A 20,816-nucleotide genomic window follows, 5' to 3' on the forward strand; every position below is an offset into this window, starting at 1 on the left:
ATTCTACTCCTTGTTCCTCCGGTGTGCAGTAAACAGATTCATTCATTCATTCAGGAGCTCTGCCACCGGAGGAGTTAGGGTTGGGGTTAGTTTTTCGGGTTATTGAGAGGTTGGAACAATGGAGCCCCTTTTGCTTTGGACCTGCCTTCATAATGCGTTCGGCAAAAAAAAGGCCATCAGCCATGACACACGCTAGTCTGTGTAGATTGGTATTATCCAAACAGCTAGGCATAACCAACTCTAAAGATAATGTCATAGTCGACATGCAAGTTTATGTACCCATGATTTTAGGTATACTATTTGATCGTGGTGGGAGTCAAAATTTAGTAAAAGAAAATCTGTGAGATGAAAACAATCTTGAAAAGGAATAAATGTGTGACTTTTTTTGTTAATCTATGCTCTTGCTTTTCATATTTAATCAAATTCAGGATATGGTATCCAAATGCATGATGGGTACCATATCTGCTCCTTGAATGTCATTTGATGTCAACCATAGCCAACAGACTGTAGGGTGTTCACTCTCAATTGACGATATGGCCAATTATTGGGCATATTGTCAATTGAGAATGAACGAGCAAGGAAGCTTGAAATCACACACATTGTCAACGACTTTGCTGAACACAAGGCGTGTCGAATGCCTTTTCAATAAAACTGCGATGAATAGTTAATGTATACATGTTAGGTTGCAAAATGGCATTTTGACTTTTCCTCAAACTCAACCTACCAACATTTTGAACACAACATAGACTAGAGCAGTGGTTCTCAACCTTTTTTTCAGTGATGTACCCCCTGTGAAATATTTTTTCAGCCAAGTACCCCCTAACCAGCGCAAAGCATTTTTGTTTTGGCCTCCTTTGCCACTTGTCCCTCCGTGTTTTCAAAAGAATTGCTGCTACGCTTCAACCACGACTCCATCGTTGATCCAAGTGATTGACAGGTGATGCCAGGTGGCATATGACAGGTCGGGTTGAACCATCCTGGTATGGGGGAGACTCTGGGTTTTAAGGATAATGAAATTGAATAGCCAACTGAATATAAAATTCATTTTATGAACGTATACTTATATACTATTATTTCAGGTAAAAATATAATTATTTTTAAAGGAGTTTTGCATGGATGCTACTAAAAAATATTTATATTTTAAAATCTCACGTACCCCCTGGAGTGCCTTCACGTACCCCCGTTTGAGAACCACTGGACTAGAGTATAAATAATAATTAAAAAAAAAAAACTTTACGAAGGGCCCTGGGGCAGAAATGGGTCAAGCCCCCAACACACACACACACACACACACACACACACACACACACACACACACACACACACACACACACACACACACACACACACACACACACACACACACACACACACACACACACATACTGGAGTGAAACACTGTATGCCTACATTAAACTCATCATCAGCATTCTTTCTCACTTTCAGGTGCACAAAGGCTATTCTCATAGAGTTTACTTCCTGATGCCCACCCATCCAGGCTTGGGACCAGCGCCTAGTTGAGCTGGCTTCCCCTTAAGTGGCTGGGTTAGGCTAAACTATAAACATATATTACAAAGATTCCAACAAAATAAAGCCACATACACACTAAGGAACCACATCTGAAATATAGGCCTATAGTAGGTTAGTCCAACACAAATATTTAACAAATTTGTTTTGTTCCACCACTGATAGGTACACCCAATAGGATTGAATGCTGCTTATAAAGTGTAATAAATTACACTTTTTGGAAGTATTTAATGTGTCCACTCTCACTGATTCCCGTTAACTCATTGCATGGCTTAAGGTATGTGGTTTTAAATAGTTGCACAGTTGGTATACACATTCAAGAGACCAAAAAGACCGAAAAGGTGTGCGTTACTGAATGTGGTGGGCCGGTCTGGTCCAAAATGCCAGGGCCGATGTTTTGTCCCAGTCCGCACCTGCTGTAATCTATAGGAATAAAATACAATCAGCTGGTTTTCAGTAGACAGCTGTCAGTTCGGCCGCGGCGCAATGAATGAATAAAGATCGTAAACACGTAGGAAGAATAAAAACCTTTATTTTGACAGATGTGCCATCAATTACTACATTAATACCTTGTTGATAACCAATAACATGAAATAAGTAAGGGATAATCACAGAGAGGCAGGGCAATAAACAGTTTGATATGCCCGGCTAGTGGACGGCTTACCGCCCTCAACTTCGTCTCGGGCGGTAAGCCGTCCACTAGCCGGGCATATCAAGCTGGTTACTGCCCTGCCTTGAGGTGATTATCCCGTTTATTCTACTTCTTGCTTGCCAACATAATAAAAAAACAAATTAATAATTCTGCTTTTTCTTATTCGTATTGCATGCTTATTAAATGTATACTCTGTTTGAGTTCATCTCCCTCAAAAAGTAGTCCCCTTTAGAACTACGGTGAATAACGTTAGCTCAGCTGTAGCTAATTAGTTTCTATAGAAACCACACAAGGCTGCATCTGATCACTAGTTTAATAACGTAGTTGCTACATTGTATCAAGTCAGCTTTAATTACGATCGATCAAACATACATTCCTTATTCCAAATCATTTTTATTTGCAATAAATGTATAACAAAATTATTGCGATTCAGGCGATTCATGTGTATTAAACTGGACATTCCCATTGATGGTAAAATGAGACATAGAGAAGGGCATAGGGGAATTCATGGCAACGGGGTGTGCGGGGAGAGAGCCGTGGATTCACGCAGCAGTTTCAGGTCAGCCTCGGTGACGTGGGGATGGCGTTTCGCCTGGTCATGGCTGTTCTTTCGATGGGTTTTAATGATGGATTTGAACACCCTGTTGCTGGTGGTAAACTCACTGTCCGCATATAAATTGAACCTTGAGAAATAACGGTTCAGTGAGGCTCTGATGCCGGTCATCGTTGCGCGTATTGATCTACTATTTGATGACGCTGTGCTCAGTCAGCGGGCAACCTGCTGGGTTAATGCCCTCCTCCCAACCAATCAGAATCAAGCGCTCTTAAACGAAGTAGAATAAAACATGTTATTTTAATTCAGCCTTGGGTGAATTCTAAGCGTAGTGTGTACTTCCACCTGCACTGAATGCATGCACGTGGCCGGGGACGTCACCGGCGACTTTCATTGGATAATGCGGATAAATTTCATTGGATAATTTTGTCCTGCCCACAGGCGCTCTGCGTCTACGGATACAAATCACTTTTGCTACACTTGTACCACCTAGACGTGGTGCAAAAGTATCTGCAGGAAAAACAACAGCTGAGAATCGTAGCAGCAGATTCGAGCAGTTGTATTGATGGACTTGTGCTCGCTCATTAAAATGCTCAATGAACATAGTGATCTATATAATTTTATTGGTGAGGAAATATTTCACATATGTGCAACTTCTGATGCATTAGTTCACATTTGGGTTTACGAATGCACAAATTTTGTGCATGTTCTCAGAAACACGGGTTTGCGACGTGTTTTGCACCCACTGCGCTGCAATGATTGTAGCAAAAGTGTCAAGTGCATGACTCTTTGAAGTTGTGATACACAGGATAGGATTTGTGCACCTGTAGCCCCTATTTTGTGTTTACAATGGTAGAAAAAATATTTACGACTTCAAATTTACTGTTACACATTTGTGACTTCAGTGTATGCATGCAAAATCTTCAGTTACTTGTGTAAAGACTTTTGCTACAATAAGAGCTTAATAACCATGGGGCTAATGCGAGGAGCTTGGTTTAGGAGCATTGGCGTGTGATGACCACCACATGTTTGGCAGGTTAGTCAACAGTGGCCGAGACTCAAAAGCAACAAACAGGGTCGTTAGTGTGAGCGTGCACATTTATACTTGTTTTACCTCATCCTTGCTTGACATTTCAAGTGTCACATATTCGTGAAAGTGGCCAGGCATTATGTCATCGTTGATGGACCACAGGAAATGAGCAACACGGCGACATCCAACATGGACTGAATTATATTCCAATTTAAAACAAATCAAGGGAATATCTGTTTACAAAGCCATTGTCTGAAAACACAGTGCTGGACAATATGCAGATGTTATGCTGATATGCTGTATTATGACCACTGAAGAATGCACAGTATATTATGATCACCACTTTGTTTTTCCAACCCATGCTGGAGAATCTGATGAGCTAATGCTTGGCCACGGGCATCTTGCGAACACTGTACGTGTCTCTTCTTTATAGCCAATCTCAGATTGTTGCTGAAATTCTTATTAAGGCCCAGGCCTACATCCACAGAAAGCCTCGCAAGCAGACTACAATTTCCACCATGCAGTATAGAACTATAACTACCTCGAAAAAAGTGGTTTAAAGTTATGAGGGACTGCAGATAAATATAGAGAATCAGAGAGCTCCTGCATCGTGCTGTTCAGAAGTCTTCAAAGCAGCAGAAATGCAATGCAAAAGTGGAATTAACAACTTTACCACCAGGTGACATTAATACCCCTCTTTATATTAATTTCCAGGCTGCTTATTTCAGACAAAGAACAGCAGAGTATCAAAGTGTGCTTATATAATTATTCTGGATCTGACCAAAATATTATGAAATCAAAGAATATAATTCAAGTGATAATACCATCATTCATTCAATATTATATTGCATTATATAAGAGCCGAAAGGAATTTGCTGCCATATATTTGAATCCAATGCAATGTAAAAACTGAACCAGAGTGTGTCAATGCAAGAATGGAAAATGAGATATCGCAAGCAAATACGTTTGTTAAGCGGGGCATGTTGCATAAATGTGTGCACAAATGCATGTGAATCAGAAGTGTTATTGTGGTGTTCGGAGCACAAATTGAGACACATCAATTCTACAAAAATCATTATTAACATTAAAGATAAGAATCTCTTATCTTATATAATCTCTATCAGCTAAATCACAACTCTTCTCTATCTTGGGACCACAGTGGTAGAACAAGCTCCCTGCTGATGTCAGGACCACAGAGTCGCTCACCAGCTTCCGCAAACGACTCAAAACCCACCTGTTCAGAGCTCACCTGGACTCTACAGAGCCATTCAGTCCCTTATTTGTCTGTTGCACTATTGTTTGTTGTATGTCCTGGCACTTGATTAACGCACTTAATGCAGGTTGTATTCATTCATTGTACTTAATTGTGTAGCATGTAATTAATTGTGTTGTGCATGCATGTTGTGTAGCATGTACTTAGTTGTGTAGCATCTGCAGTAGCTAGCTATCACTGCTGTATACGGGGAATGGGGCGATTGTCAGTACGTGCACTTGGTTCCATGAACATCTTTACTGTACCGACGGCGATATATTGTTTCACTTCTTATGACAAATGTACTTATTGTAAGTCGCTTTGGATAAAAGCGTCTGCCAAATGCCCTAAATGTAAATGTAAATGTAAATCTCTGAACACAGCCCTAACCAAACATTCAACCATGCGGTACATGCAGGCTGTATAAAATAATTATTCTCCCCTTTATCTTTATTTTAACATAACCAACTTTAGTTTCCTCAGATGGAATTTATGAAGCGTATTTCAGACTAACCCACCATCAAACAATGACAAACTACAAAAGAAAAATGGAAAAGCAAACGCACAACGGGGACAGGTACTCACTCTCTGTAGGTCTGGAGGAGACGGGGAACTGCACCCTCTCCCCCCGGGGCTCTGCCACGGCGGGCAGCGGGCTGCTCTGCACTGGCGGTGGATGGCTGCCGCCGTGGTTGTTGTTGCTGTTCTCCACCAACAGCAGATCCTGCTGCCTGAACGCGGGCACCTCCGGCCTCTTGGAGCTCACCTCCGTGGGGCTGGGCCTGGCAGGCTCCGGCCTCTTCTGCTGGGGGGGCTCGGGGATCCCGGTGCTGCAGGCCGCCGTGGAGGGCTGGGAGTCCATCCTCCTGGGGGGTGCGGGGGGCTCTTGGGGGCGTGTCAAGCTCAACTCTGCCCGCCTTTGGAGGGAGCTGGTGAGGGGCCCGGAGGAGCCACTCTCTGGGGGGTTACTCCGACTGTTCAGGCCCACCTCAGGGCGCTTGAGGCCGAAGCGGGCGATTCCGGCACTGGGGGAGCTGTCGATCTGCTTGGAAGAGACCTCGATGGAGATCTCCGTGCGTCGGCTGGAGGCAGCGTCGGGGTTCCGGCCTCCTGATAGGTCGATGCGCCCTATGCCCGTCTTCGGGGAGCGGGGATTAGAGGGCTCGGAAGGGGAGGTTCTGGAAGAAGAATAGTCTGAGTTGCGGGAGCCAAGGTCGTAGCTCCGCTGGCTGGATGTGGAGGAGGTGGACGAGCGGAGAGGGTTAGTGGTGCGGCGGGACAGGGGTGAAGTGTGAGTGGATGAGTCTGCCTCCTCCACCTCAAACGACCGCTTTAGCGCTGAAACACACAAGAAGGGCCTCATTATTACAAAATGCAACAAAAAAGTGTAATATTGTATATGGGCTTTTTATCAATACATAGGCCTTTAGCAGAAGAGCCTTAGGTATTTTGATTGGACAGTTAATCTAGTAGGCCTACAGGATGTTCTGATGGGAAGTCATCGATGCAACAATGCCATTGTGTAGGCCTATATTGTCTATAGAGCTGGAAAAAGTCCATACAAAATCAGTACACATCCATCGACCACCTGTAAAGCCAGCCAACAAAACCCAATGATACCCAATTAAGAACACAATGATGAACACATGGAAAGATCTAAAATAAGTTGCCACATTGGACATCACTAATAAACTAATATTTCCAAAGAAGAGTAAAAAAAACTAAGCTAACTAACCTGCAGAAAATGCGGTGAGTGCTGTATTGCAAAGTGAGATTGAAAATATGTTTTAGTAAAGACACATAGTTAAAGATGTGAAGAAATGTTAAATGGCTTAAATCAAGTGAAGGGATTTGAACAGAGTCTAAATGGAGTAAACAATGTAAACATGCATACCATTTAAAAAATGTAAAATGGTTGGAAAAAAAGTTTAAAAGTGAAGTGTTAGCTAATGTGATCAGGTTTGAATATGTTTGAGATAAAATATAGAATAGCTGAGCTGTTCTGTTGGCAATTTCCAGCCCAACTATTGTGATGGAAAAATCGACATGTTGTTCGTTTTATAACTTAGCCCTTGTTTTTTCTGTATTTGCGTATTGTCGTATTGTCGACCGGGTGATAATAGACAATACCATCCGACAGCTCCCGCCAGGCGCCCGACGGGTACTAGCCCACCACCATCCTGACACGGTGGACGACCTCATCAAGCAGCTGGAGAACTGGCAGGTGGACCAGCAACTGAGCGCCAGTACCAGAGTCATCTACCCCAGAACAGCCGAGTCCCGCCGAGACCCACGGGGACCCACAACAGGGGCCTCGGCGCCGTCACCTGTCCCACCCACCGTGACCACGGAGAGTCGGGAGGGGAGGCGGCGCTACGAGTGTGGCCAGCCCGGCCACATAGCCCGCTACTGCCCTGGAGACCGGGACGTGTCCATGCCGTCGGCCTACGCGAACCACGGGTCGAGCCGGCCTTGCATGCTGGCGACCTGCTGGCGACACGACCCCCCGGAGGAGCCGGAGAGTTCCCCCCTCACCGAGTTCTCGGACTTCGTACCGGGGAGGGAGGAAGGCTCGGCCCGACCAGGCCAGTTCGCCAGCGCCCAGCTCCAAGACGAGGCCCTCAAACATGCCTGGAGCCACGTGGTGGCCCATGACGGACAGACCCGGGACTCGGTGAGTCACTTACCCTATCCGCACTTCAGCACGAGGGGGGGTCTACTGTATAGAGTGGTAGAAGGAGAGGGGGGAGTAAGGGAGCAATTAGTGGTACCCCGATCGTATGTAAGCAAGGTGCTGTACATGGCACACACCCACCTCCTGGGAGCCCATCTGGGCATGGACAAGACCAGAGAACGGGTCCTAGCGAGATTTTATTGGCCGGGGGTAAAACGGGATGTAAAGCGTCACTGTCAGGGGTGTCCTGAATGCTGAGTAGCGCCTAGGGCCACAGTCAGGAACCCTCTTATCCCAATGCCGATCATAGAAACCCCCTTCGATCGATTAGCCATGGACATTGTGGGGCCCCTTCCCAAGACCAGCCAGGGACACCGATACATCTTGGTACTGGTGGATTACGCCACCAGGTATCCCGAGGCTCTGCCCCTACGTGCAGCCACCGCGAAGGCGGTCGCCCGGGAACTGATGCTCCTGTTTAGCCGGGTAGGGATAGCAAAGGAGATATTAACAGATCAGGGCTCCTGCTTCATGTCTCGTGTGCTAAAAGAACTACTGAGACTCCTGCAGGTGACTCAGCTCCGGACCTCAGTCTACCACCCCCAGACGGATGGCCTGGTGGAACGCTTCAATAAGACACTGAAGCAGATGCTCAAAAAGGTCATGGACCGGGACGGTAAGAACTGGGATCAGCTGTTACCCCATGTTCTGTTTGCCATACGGGAGGTTCCCCAGGCGTCCACCGGGTTCTCACCGTTCGAGCTGCTGTACGGACGAAGGCCCCGCGGTATACTAGACCTCGCCAAGGAAGCGTGGGAGAGCCAGCTGTCCCCTCACCGCACCACCCTGGACCACATGGAACAGATGAGGGACCGCATGGCCCAGGTGTGGCCCATCGTACGGGAACACCTCCGGCAAGCCGCGCAGGCCCAGGCGAGGGTCTACAACCGGGGAGCCCGGCTGCAAACTTTCCAGCCTGGGGACCTGGTCCTGGTCCTGGTCCCCACCGCAGAGTGCAAGTTCCTGGCCAAGTGGCAGGGACCCTATGAGGTGGTGGAACGCGTGGGAGAGGTAAACTACCGGGTTAGACAACCTGGGAGGCGAAAGCCTACCCAGTTATACCACATTAACATTTTGAAGCAGTGGAGAGGAGGAGGGGAACCCCCTGACCCTGCTCCCCTGACGCTGACGGCCCGACGCGAGATCTCGGAGGTTCCGATGGGGGAGGATCTCAGCCCGGGAGGACCACGATCGCTCAACATGATATCCGGACGGCACCTGGGGTGAAGGTGAGAGTGCACCCCTACAGGATCCCGGAGGCCCGGAGGGAGGCCATCCAGGCCGAGGTACGCCGGAACTTACAGCTCCGGGTCATCGAGAAGTCGCGCAGTGCCTGGTCCAGCCCCGTAGTCCTCGTGCCAAAGCCGGATGGGAGCTACCGCTTCTGCAACGACTTCAGGAGGCTGAACGAGGCGTCCGAGTTCGACGCCTACCCCATGCCCCGGGTGGACGAGCTGATTGAACGCCTGGGACCAGCCCGGTCCCTCACGACCTTGGACCTGACCAAGGGGTACTGGCAGGTACCTTTGACCCGGGCTGCCCGGGAGAAGACGGCCTTCTCAACACCAGGGGGGCTGTATCAGTACACCGTACTCCCCTTCGGAGTACACGGCGCTCCGGCCACCTTCCAGCGTATGATGGACCAGCTCCTGAGGCCTCACCAGGCCTACGCAGCGGCCTATATAGATGACATCATCATCTACAGTCCCAGTTGGGACGTCCACATCTGTCAGCTGAGGGAGGTGCTGGGGGAGTTGCGGAAGGCGGGCCTCACGGCTAACCCGGCCAAGTGCCGTCTCGGGCTGGAGGAGACGGCGTACCTGGGGTACCAGGTAGGGCGAGGAAGCGTCCGGCCACAGGGGAGTAAGGTGACCGCCATCAAGGACTGGCCCCAACCCCGCACCAAGAGACAGGTGAAGTCGTTTTTAGGTCTAGTTGGATATTACCAACGCTTTATACCCGGGTTTGCCACGCTGGCCAGCCCCCTGAACGATCTGACCCGGAAGGCCCTGCCAGATCGGATTACCTGGTCCGAGGCAGCCAACCAGGCCTTCGGGACGCTCCGTGAGGCCCTTTGCTGTGAACCAGTGCTCATAACCCCTGACTTTACTCTCCCGCTCATAGTGCACACGGACGCTTCGGAGGTGGGGCTGGGGGGAGTCCTGTCCCAGGTCCGGGCTGGAGAGGAACACCCCATCATGTACATCAGTAGAAAGCTGCTACCGAACGAGCGGAATTACTCGACGGTAGAGAAGGAGGCCCTGGCCATCAAGTGGAGCCTCGACAAACTGAGGTACTATCTCCTAGGGAGGGAGTTTGTCCTGGTCACCGACCACGCCCCCCTAAAGTGGATGGCCGGAGCCAAAGACACCAACGCTAGGGTGACGCGCTGGTTCCTGGCCCTCCAGGACTCCAGGTTCAAGGTGGACCACCGACCGGGCAGGGAGCATGCCAACGCCGACGCCCTGTCTCGCCGGGATACCGGCCTGGGGGGATTCCAGGTCGACCTGAGGCCTGAGCAAGCGGTGGAGGAGTGTGGCATCCCGCCCCTTACACCTCAGCCCAGGCGGGTCCAAGGTGTAGTGGTGGACGGCGTATACCGCCGCCACCCACTTGCCGGCAGCAGAGAGCAGAGCTTCTCGCTCCCCAATCAGTGCAATTGGGAACACCTGGCGAGGGAGAGACAGAGACCTGGGAGCCATCTTAAAAGGGAGCCCAGGAACAGACATCGGGAGGCCAGAGGGACTAGAGGCTCACGGAGACCCTAGTAGTGCTGATTTATTGTGTGCCTGAACATTGCAATAAATGCCGAGTACGGCCTAAACCTTGACCGACTGTGTGTTACTTACCTGAACCACGCCACAACGAAAGCGAGTTACCACACCTGGTAAAACAAAGGATTAATAATAATATAAATGTAAACCCTTCTCTATGGGTAGCCGGCCTACCTTCCTTAGAGTCAACCAATAATGTTAACCTTTGTACTTGGGTAAACCGGTCACAAGGGAGAAGACATCCTCTTAGGCACTCTTCTGCTTGATAAGAACACAGGCAACTCTGTGTCTTGGGTAAACATTACTTGATTTGATTATTGACATCTACAATGTGGGGAGGATCTGAAACGGTATAAATAACTGTCAAACTGTTGGGACTAACATGAAATAACGTAACCGTTTAAGCTCGACATTTCTAGGTAAAATATTGATTTAACCCCCGTGTTTAGTCCCCGCGTGCGCGCGCGTGTGTGTGTGTGTGTGTGTGTGTGTGTGTGTGTGTGTGTGTGTGTGTGTGTGTGTGTGTGTGTGTGTGTGTGTGTGTGTGTGTGTGTGGTGCCAAACCACAATGAGGCAATGTTAATCCTGGTAATTTTTCTCAAGAATGGAAAAATTAAAAAATTGACTCCATAATAAATAAAATGCTGTATGTCAATCAGCATATACTGTATAAAGAAAAGACAAGCTTAAACATAAGAAGAATCTTTGCAAATCAGTCGCTTCTCTTTTTCAATAATTCTAAACAGTGCTTTTGGATCAACACAACACCATAAAAGAGCAGGAGCAACAGCAGGACAGCTGAATGATGGACTGGCTTCATACCCATAGAAATACGGTATCACAACAGCAGGACAGCTGAATGATGTACTGGCTTCATACCCATAGAAATACGGTATCACAACTTCTAACTGTTTATGATTTTGTTAAAAGCTATTTCTTACTCAAAATGTACTTTTATTCAAGTAACTTAAATTGATTTACACTTTGTTAGATACAAGTTATTGCTCAAAGAAGATACAGGTAGTAGACTGCAGACATTGGGGATTGAACTCAAGATGCTTTTGGTTGCGAAACCAACACCCTAACCACTTGACTATTCTATCCTCTATATGCAGACTGGATGTTGATGTTTGATGGGATGTTCACAGCTGAAGAGTGAGGAGCTGGTGTGATTTTTTTGCGGGGAGCTTCAGATTCCAGGGTGTGTGTTATGGTGAGTTTGATATAATGATGTGTTTGGCTAAAGCGTGTGTGTGTGTGTGTGTGTGTGTGTGTGTGTGTGTGTGTGTGTGTGTGTGTGTGTTTCTGGATGAGGAGCCCCAATACAGGGTCGGCCTCACAGACACAGTGGAGACAGAGGCCCTGTCAGCTACCCTTCTTTATGAGCACGCCTTTGTGTGAGTTTGTGCCTGCCTGCGTGTGTGTGTGTGTGTGTGTGTGTGTGTGTGTGTGTGTGTGTGTGTGTGTGTGTGTGTGTGTGTGTGTGTGTGTGTGTGTGTGTGAGAGCGTGCTTGCATGTGTGTGTGTGTGTGTGCCTGCCTGCCTGCCTGTCTGTCTGTCTGTCTGTCTGTCTGTCTGTCTGTCTGTCTGTCTGCGTGCATGTGTGTGCTTGCATGTATGTGTGTGTGTGTGTGTGTGCTTACATGTATGTGTGTGTGTGCTTGCATGTATTTATGTGTGCTTGCCTGTGTGTGTGTCTGTGTGCATTCGTGTGTTTGCTGAACACAAATACAGTGATGCCATTTCCTGGTTATGAGTCAGAACCAAGTTGTTCAGGTTCAAGTCATGGAGCTATTGGGCCTTGTGCCATCTCTGGTGGCTGGACATATGATGTTGCAATGTGGAGCTGAATGTTATACTGTTATAACTATTTATATTCAGATCAATCACTTTTAGCTGAGGCTGTTATCCAACGACTTTTACCCACACAGTAAATTCTGATAAGATTGTCAGTTAAGATAGAATTCAAGAAGCAGGGAGGGGTTAGGAACTTTGCTCAAGGATGCCTACACGTGACTTCCGGCTTCGCGAACTATGTAGTAACACAAACATTTGGGAGCTCCAGCAGAAAGCAAATTTATATAATTTTGAAGGCACTTTTCAGTTTTTTATATATTTATTTGGATTTGTCCTACGCAGTATTTCTTTGTGTTCGACCGGCGAAATGCCTCCAAAACCTGCGAAAGCTTTACTTTCACAATCAATTGCGAAGCTAGCTCCGAACTCTAAATCCCTCCGCGTGCTAGCAGCATGGTGGATATCTCAGTCCTCAAATGTGAGATTCTCTGTAACGCTTTATATTAAGATCCTTGTATAAGCCTTAGTTAATAGGTAGTAAGACTCTTATTATATGCTTATTAACATTAATCTGTGTTAAGACTATTTCTAAGTGTTAATAATAACATAATAAACATGTTTATTGTGAGATAAGATTTTTTTAAGCACTTATAAGAAACGTGTGAACTATTTATTGATTGCTTAATAACATTAATAATAGTCTAATGAGTTTCTTATAGTTAATAACAAACCATAGTTAATACAAACCAATTTATTGAGTCTTACTTACTTACCTATTATGTCAAACTTTTACTAAGCATTATTTGTTTCTTTGTGAAGGTATTGTTCAAACCACTACAATACTTTCTGCCCTGCATGCTAACAGATACCAGATGTCACTGAGTGACATCTGTAGGGGGTTATCTAAATGAGATGCAAATGAGCACCATTGTGTTTCCTACCTCTCAGGTGAGGTGAGGTGAGAATTGCATCTATTAGGCCAGTCTTCTCACTGAATAGTTTTCAGAGGGGCATACATTGAAATGGCCACAACTTCTTCAAATATTATCAGATGTCCATGTGTTAGACATCATTGGAAAGCTTAGAGACTGCACTTTCAGAATGCCTCTGGGGAGACGTGTTGCTGGTTTTACCACAGCTGGTCACAAATGTTTGTCAGACAATTCATCAAGAATAGGCGTCAAGACATCAGCCACTTGCATAAATAGAACTTCCGGTTTAAAATGACCTTCAAAATATAAGCCTTTAACCTGTTAAGCCCGAGCGCCGACTTGTAATCTGTGTGCTGTATACACAGATTACAAGTACGTAATATACTACGTATATACTAGTATATGTATGTATATATATATTTATAAAACGGGGGGCCTAAATCAAGCGATCTGATTGGTTCCCAACCGTTGTATATTGAGCGTATACACACAGCTATGACGCCCGTTCAGTTTACAGAGTCCAGTATCACTCCGCACCTAACTTGAACTGTTGTTTATTTATATATAAAAGCGATAGCATAGTTCACTGAAGCCTAAAAAAAGCCTGTAAAGCAATAGGCACACGGTCGCCGGCAATTTAGCCTTCTAAATTGCTAAATTGCCGGCGAACCAAGCTACCGTCTCTAGCCTTCTCTCTGAAGGACGCTAGTGTGTTGCATAGCAACCGCCGTACACTTTGCCGGCAGCCAGGAGGGACTACTTTTCTGTATTCGTTAAAAAAAATGCTTTTCCGACTTTCTAGCTTTTTCAAAATTGAGGGTGTCTATGACTTTAATTTCGCCATATTTACGTAACCGTTTTATAAAAGCAATAGATCACTTCAGTCAGTGATATACGGTCATTATACCACAGTGAAGGGGGTCGCCGCCCCTCCGCTGCGCGTCGGGACGGACAACGCCCCTTAACTGTGGTATAATGAGCGTATACCACGGCCTGTCGTGATCTATTGCTTAAGTATACAGCACCACCATGCTGCAACATGTCCATGGTGCATACCCACATAACGGGAAGAAGCTTGGCTAAAAGCCCATGATAATCATTTTTACTTAAACAAAACACAATTCCAACACCAAGCAACTAAATGAGCCCGTAGCAAAAACACGCACAACGTGCACCCGCGCTTACTGGCCACCAACAATTTCGCTACTTCATGCCACCCACACAAACTATATGCCATATGAAAGCTGAGGCTCCACAGATTCCAGTGATGTATGTCTCATCACTTTACGACGAACTAGCAGCCAAAGAGCAAAAATAAACGTCACATAAATATACATCACACAAATTCTTCACATAAATTATGTCTTACCTTTATTGTTTTGCGATCAAAAGTTGTGTTTGAGGGCATAACACAGCTAATCCAAGACTCTGTGTCACTTTGAAATGATTCCTGACAATCTACGGGTCTTTACATAGCAAGAACAACTGTTTTTGCTATGAGAAGTTAGGGTACTTCTCTTCAACCACAACCACACACAATGTCTTTGGCTCCTTGTGATTGGCGAATGGTGTTTTTTACATGGATTTGGGAACTGTCCCTCAATTTTATTGGCTCTGACGGTTCAATAGAGGGGTTAACCATCCAAATTGACCAATGGATACCCAAGATATCACCTTGCATAAACTTCAGAGTGCGTCTGACAGATTAGCAAAATATGCACCAGGAGCACAAGAGCGCATGCTCAGAGCAGACACTCCGTTAGAGACAGAAACATACGCTCCTACAACACGCTTCACGTTGTTAAGGTATAGTTAGTAGTTATAGTTAGTTAGTATAGTATAGTTATAGTTAATTAGTTATATATGTTCAAAGTTGCTGCCAGCGTGTTTATCTAAAAAGCATTGTAGTTTTTATCGTTTTTTACCTTTGTTTTTACAGTTTGGGTTAGAATTTTTTTTTGAATTTTCAAAACAAGTCAAAAACAGCTGAATTCGGATGGAATGAATACCTATAGTGATATGTCATTAAAATAAATATAATAATAATAAATAAAATAAATAAATAATTAATTATTTTACAGTCTGGTACCTTAGAAAGGTCAAATGGCACTGATGGTGCCCAAATGGCACCATTTGGTGAGTCCGCCTGGACCTACCTGTACTAAAACCTCTAAAAATCACTTTATTAGCATATATCCTGGCACAGGGGTACTCATCAGATGTTGTGCTATGGCTCCCTATAGGTTCTGGGCTACTATCCCATAGTTCCAAGGTGGTATTCAAAATTGACATTTCTTACTATGTTCTAGCTGAATTTACTCTGACACAGTAACATCTATATTGATTCTGACACTTCTGCAGCCACCTCACAGGTGTTACCTTTTAAACCAACTTTATTCAAATAGCCCTTGTAGTTGTGGAGGCATACTCATTTTGGGCATGTCATTTCAGGCAGGAGGCCTGAGAAATAGGCCTTGGGTTTAAGAGGTTAAAGGATCTGATATGAGGCACAAAACAGATCAGTCACTCAACATGTGTGTTAGTAAGACTCAATAAATGGATTTGTAATGCTTTTATTAACAACTATAAGAAACTCTTAATATTGTTGTCATTAAGCAATACATAATTAGTTAACAAGTTTCTTATAAGTGCTTATAAAAAGTCTTATAATCTCACAATAAACATGTTTATTATGTTATTATAAACACTTATAGATAGTCTTATTAATGCCAATTAATGTTAATAAGCATATAATAAGGGTTTTATTACCTATTAACTAAGGCTTAAAGGGTTACCAGATTCTATCCTCATTCCGCAAAGATATTAAGGAGATTTTCAAAATGGAGTTTCAAGCTACTTTGGGGCATTAAATCTGAGCTACAGAATCTGCAATCAGAGTACTCAAACAAGATGCTTTGACGAGTTGCCCCGACGACGTTGCAGTGACCAACCCGGTATCACGCCAAAGGGTGAAATAAATACGTTGGTCCACCTCGCAAAGCGTGTACGTGTCACGTTTTGCCTGATCATAGCGTGAAGAGTACACGCTTTCTTCCGCCCATCTAAATGAATGGAGGAATAGCACCAACAGGGGGCGAGACGTTCTCCCAGCATTTGGTGAAATGTTTACGTAGTCTTTATTATCTGAAGGGGAAATGCAATATTTTAGGGCATATTCACCATTAAACGTGTTTCTAATAACATTTCTAGCGAAAAATATACTTTTAACTTGCATAATCTTCAGTCAGTGAATGTGTCTGATCTTTAGTTTGATAATTTATATATTTTTTTCGGTCTCGCTAAGCATGTTTCAACGACGTCAGGTTGCTAGGGACGCTGCTATCGTTAAACTAGCAGCTCACATGCTTTCTGCTGTTGTGTTATTAAACCATTACTTTATGAACTTTTCATGATATCATCTTATTAGAAACACGTATATCTGAGAGCAGAGATGACGTCTTGTAGAAGAAGCCTCAGCTTGAAGAGCACACCTGTTAGCCTGCTTAATGGAGGACTACCAACAGGGGGCGACAATTAATGTCAATGTCAACAACTCAACAAGCAGCGTTGAAGGATTAGAATCTTCGATCTTCCGATCCAACTAGGCTGCAACGATTCTTCGACATTGTCAACAAAAATCGATAGATTTAGACAATAGAAATTGTCGACAATGAATTCCATTGTCGACAATTGTCGCCAGACGTGTTTTTCCAACGGAGTGAGGCATCTCACTTCATTACAATCTCTGCCGAGAGTCGCACATGCGCAATAGCGTCTCTGCCAAGTTAAGTAGTAAAGTTTGGGAGCATTTTAGCCTGGATACGGCGAATAAAAAATATTACTTTCAAGGTTTGCAAAGCAGACCTTGCGTATCATGGCAGCACCTCGGTGATGAAACATTTAAAGAGAAAGCACGTCGGACAGTTGATCGAAATGGAGTCTGAAATGGAGTCTATTTTATGTAACCGTGTAATGATGTTCTCTTATTTAACAACTTAAAAACGTTAGTACATTTTTAGAGCAGGTATGGCGTCTTCTTTCTTGTGATTTAATAGAGCGGGTTAACAGACCATTTTCTTTGCTTCGAGGAGGTCTGGTGGTCTCCGTATATAATAAATAGATAAATTAATTACCAGTATTGTTTCAATTATCGTTATCGACTTGTGTTCATAATATGCATGTGTCCCCCCATTAATATACATCGCCATGGACTGCATTATGCGTTACGTGTTTAGTTTGCGTGTGTTTAAACAGATGGGTGCACACACAAACGCGCACCAAGCATCACCTGCATTCATTCATTCTTTTAATCACTCACTCGTGGTAAAACTATGTTTTCTCATGATCAAATACTCATCAATCCTAAAAGTTATGGGCTTGTACACGATGTCTGTGTCAAGAAAATATGTGTTTGCTGTACGGAGTTTGCAAATTGCATTGATTTAAAAGTACAACTTCTTACTGCTGTATCAGCTGTTCTTTCCCAAATAATTTAACCAACCATTTACCCTAAAACGAGATTTTGCTTTGGAAGGCTGGGATGTACTTTGCTGAGTTTATTATTGTTATTATTATTATTATTATTATTATTTTAATGCATGGCATAGCCTACTACAGTGTTCATTCATGCAGCCCCTATGGTAAATGTTTCCACAATCCACATGCTATTTCTATGCAGTTTCACACATTTGAAAAATCTTTGACATCATAATATTTCAATTAGGCTTATCGTTTGCATGTTTGTGCTGTGTATAGCCTACATGTGTGTAAGCTTATGTTGCAGTTCCGACCTGCCATGGCACTCAAAATAGCAACACCAACTGCGCTATCCGCTAGTGCATTTAGACCAGGTATTCTTCAGTCAGTGGCGCAATTGCAGTGGCACAATTTTTAGATCGGTAAAATAGCACCAAGTATCATTTGCGCCGGAACATGCCTCTGCTTTTCGCCGGCACGCCTCTCCAGGCGCAAGTGTATTGGCGATACATGCATCGGTGTAGAAAGTCAATTGCGCTGGGTGCAAAATAGGGCCCAAAGAGTCATCTGACATGTTGTATATCACTCTTTATTCTGTGCTCTTTGAATAAAAACTTTGTTATTAAAAAAAAGGATGCCTACAGGTAGGCTGAGGACATTCCCACACCCCCACTATACCAATTATTATATATACTGTAAATGTTTCTGTATCTGTCCACATGCTTGAAGAAGTTTAAATGAATTCACCCTTTTACGTTCATCATGAAAATGCAATCTTATATAGGCCTGTTATGTGATTTAAAGCCACCATGTAATCCATCCACACTTCTTGTGACAAACAATGCAAGAGAATAGGACAGTGACCTTCTGTGCCCTTCTTTCCTACATCTGTCTATATTCTATTGTCCATCAATGCAGTTCTCTTACAGGCCAAGAGGCCTGAATAGATCCTCATCCAGAGGGAAGGTATGCTTGCCAGCTGTTCTCAATATGCTAGTCCAGAAAGAAGGGGAGTTGTCAAGCAACAGCGATCTAACCCACACTTCATAGTTCCTCAGCATGTAACATCACTGCTCACGCATCCGTTACACAGCAGTTGCACACTAATTTAATTCAAATGAAACAAAGAGAGAGAGGGTATGATGGGAAGAGAGATCAAGGACAGTGTAATTCGAATTTGTTATTTTTTTATGACGCTTGAAGTATTTCTAAGCTTGATCCAGCAGGACTCTCGAGTAGGGCTGCTCGATTATGGAAAAAATCATAATCACGATTATTTTGGTCAATATTGAAATCTCGATTATTCAAACGATTATTTTTGAGTTTGAAAACATGATGCATTTATTCATAATTTCTCTCCAAAAAAAACAAAATGTAAATGAGAGTAAATGAGAACTTCTTAAAATGAGAATTTCTATTGCATTCTATTCTATATATATATTTTTTTTTAAATAGTTTCAACTCGATTATATTAGTTTGGGGATCGTTTCACTCTGAAATCGAAATCGCGATCAAAATTCGATTAATCGCCCAGCCCTACTCTCGAGCGTCCTGAACAATCCCAACTCAACTATAGATAAGCTTAATAAAGACCAATGTAAACACAACGTCAGCCAAAACCTCCTTTTCACTTCACATCCCTCCTCTTATCTCTCAACTCTCTACCCCTGCTGCCACCAGGTCACTCTCCCCCTTTTCTCTTCCCCCTCCCTCTCTCTCTCCCTGCCTTTACTTATTTAATACCGCAAAAATTGTTTTTAAGCATGCGATTGCTAACTGCAGGCTTTCTGCCACAATATGGTCCTGAAAATAATTCCCACCCAACGGTCTTGCCTAATGATTAACACACACACCAACTGATGAAATGCTAAGCGACAACCAGCTCGTCGGTTGCTGTTGGGAAGTTGTTGCCACGGAGTAAGTTGCCGTGGAGTTGGTTACCCTGGACGGAACCAACAACCCTAATGTAGTCAGACAGACAATCTGCTCCTCCGGACAGGAGTTTGTTGCTTGGTAACCTATACTGGTAGCGAGGCAGTGTGAGTATGTCATTATATACTGTAGGTTGGAGTCTATGCATCCTGTTTTAACAGCTTGTGTTACAAAGAGTGTGGCGATTCCGTATGAGGTGACCTATTTTTAAATTTACCATCATGTGAGCTCCTATCTCAGCTGTGTTGGTCCTAATTCTTCGAACACAGCGACCCTGTTACTTGGCGGTGCTACATAAAGGAAATCTTTCATCCCAGGCTTAGACATAAGACTTAGACTTAGGATAAAACATGCCAGGTTAGCCCGGAGGAGATAAGTCTTGGGGACTTTATGCGGACATGGGCGTCAGCTGAGCTTCAGGATTCACACTTCATGCGTCCAACAGGGAGAATCAACCCCAGCTTGGAGAAGCAACACATTCACAAAGACTGGTGTGTTCTCTACCGACTCAGAGAGACAGACCCCTGAGCTTGCTAAGAGTGCTAACAGCGCATATGTTAACTTTGCCACCAGGGTGAGATCTATGCTAGCTAGTAGCCTTATGACACTGATGTGGACGGAGAGAGGCTGGGGGGGGGCGGGTGTTTGTAGGAGATCATTCCTTATGCTAACAAATGAGGTGTTCCAGTGGGGCTGCCGCTGGTTTTCCCTCTGGTAAAATTATAATAACTTATTTCATATAAGTGTAACGGATGCCAACTAGCCTGGGCTAGCTGGCGGTAGTACGTTGTAAATCCTCACACCCCTAGCCTTAAGAACGCTTCTAGCCGCTGAGTTAGAAGCCTGGGCTTTTAGCTCAGTGGTTAGAGCGTTCGACTCCCATGCTGTAGTGTTGTAGTTCGATAGGTGGCAGGTTCGAGACCACTCTAATGTATAAATCTGCAGTATATAAGGCCTGAGGCCTGCAGGCTGTTGTATCAACAAGGTGAGGTTTATAGAATAGCTGAATGTAAACTAAGTTCCATATACTTTGTGTTATGGTCAGGCTTTAACAATGTTGCTAATGTTGTCAGTGTACACTAAGAATAAACAACTTAAGAGTCTGTGAAGGGGCAATTGGCTTTGGAACACAAGTTTCAAAGACACTCCAGAAAAAG

At 44.6% G+C, this 20,816-nt stretch overlaps 1 protein-coding gene across 2 annotated transcripts in view; it reads right to left on the reverse strand.

The window, feature by feature from the left end:
- LOC311374872 (septin-9-like) overlaps positions 1-20,816 on the reverse strand; it is a 99,060-nt gene that overhangs the window by 42,352 nt on the left and 35,892 nt on the right. For both annotated transcript variants that reach the window (XM_084488144.1, XM_084488145.1), the window contains one exon: positions 5,600-6,352. In XM_084488144.1, the coding sequence (XP_084344270.1) occupies positions 5,600-6,352 (753 nt within the window). The remainder of the gene's footprint in view (positions 1-5,599; positions 6,353-20,816) is intronic.

The sequence above is a fragment of the Micromesistius poutassou genome (assembly GCF_964030765.1).
Source record: "Micromesistius poutassou genome assembly, chromosome: 1".
NCBI lineage: Eukaryota > Metazoa > Chordata > Actinopteri > Gadiformes > Gadidae > Micromesistius > Micromesistius poutassou.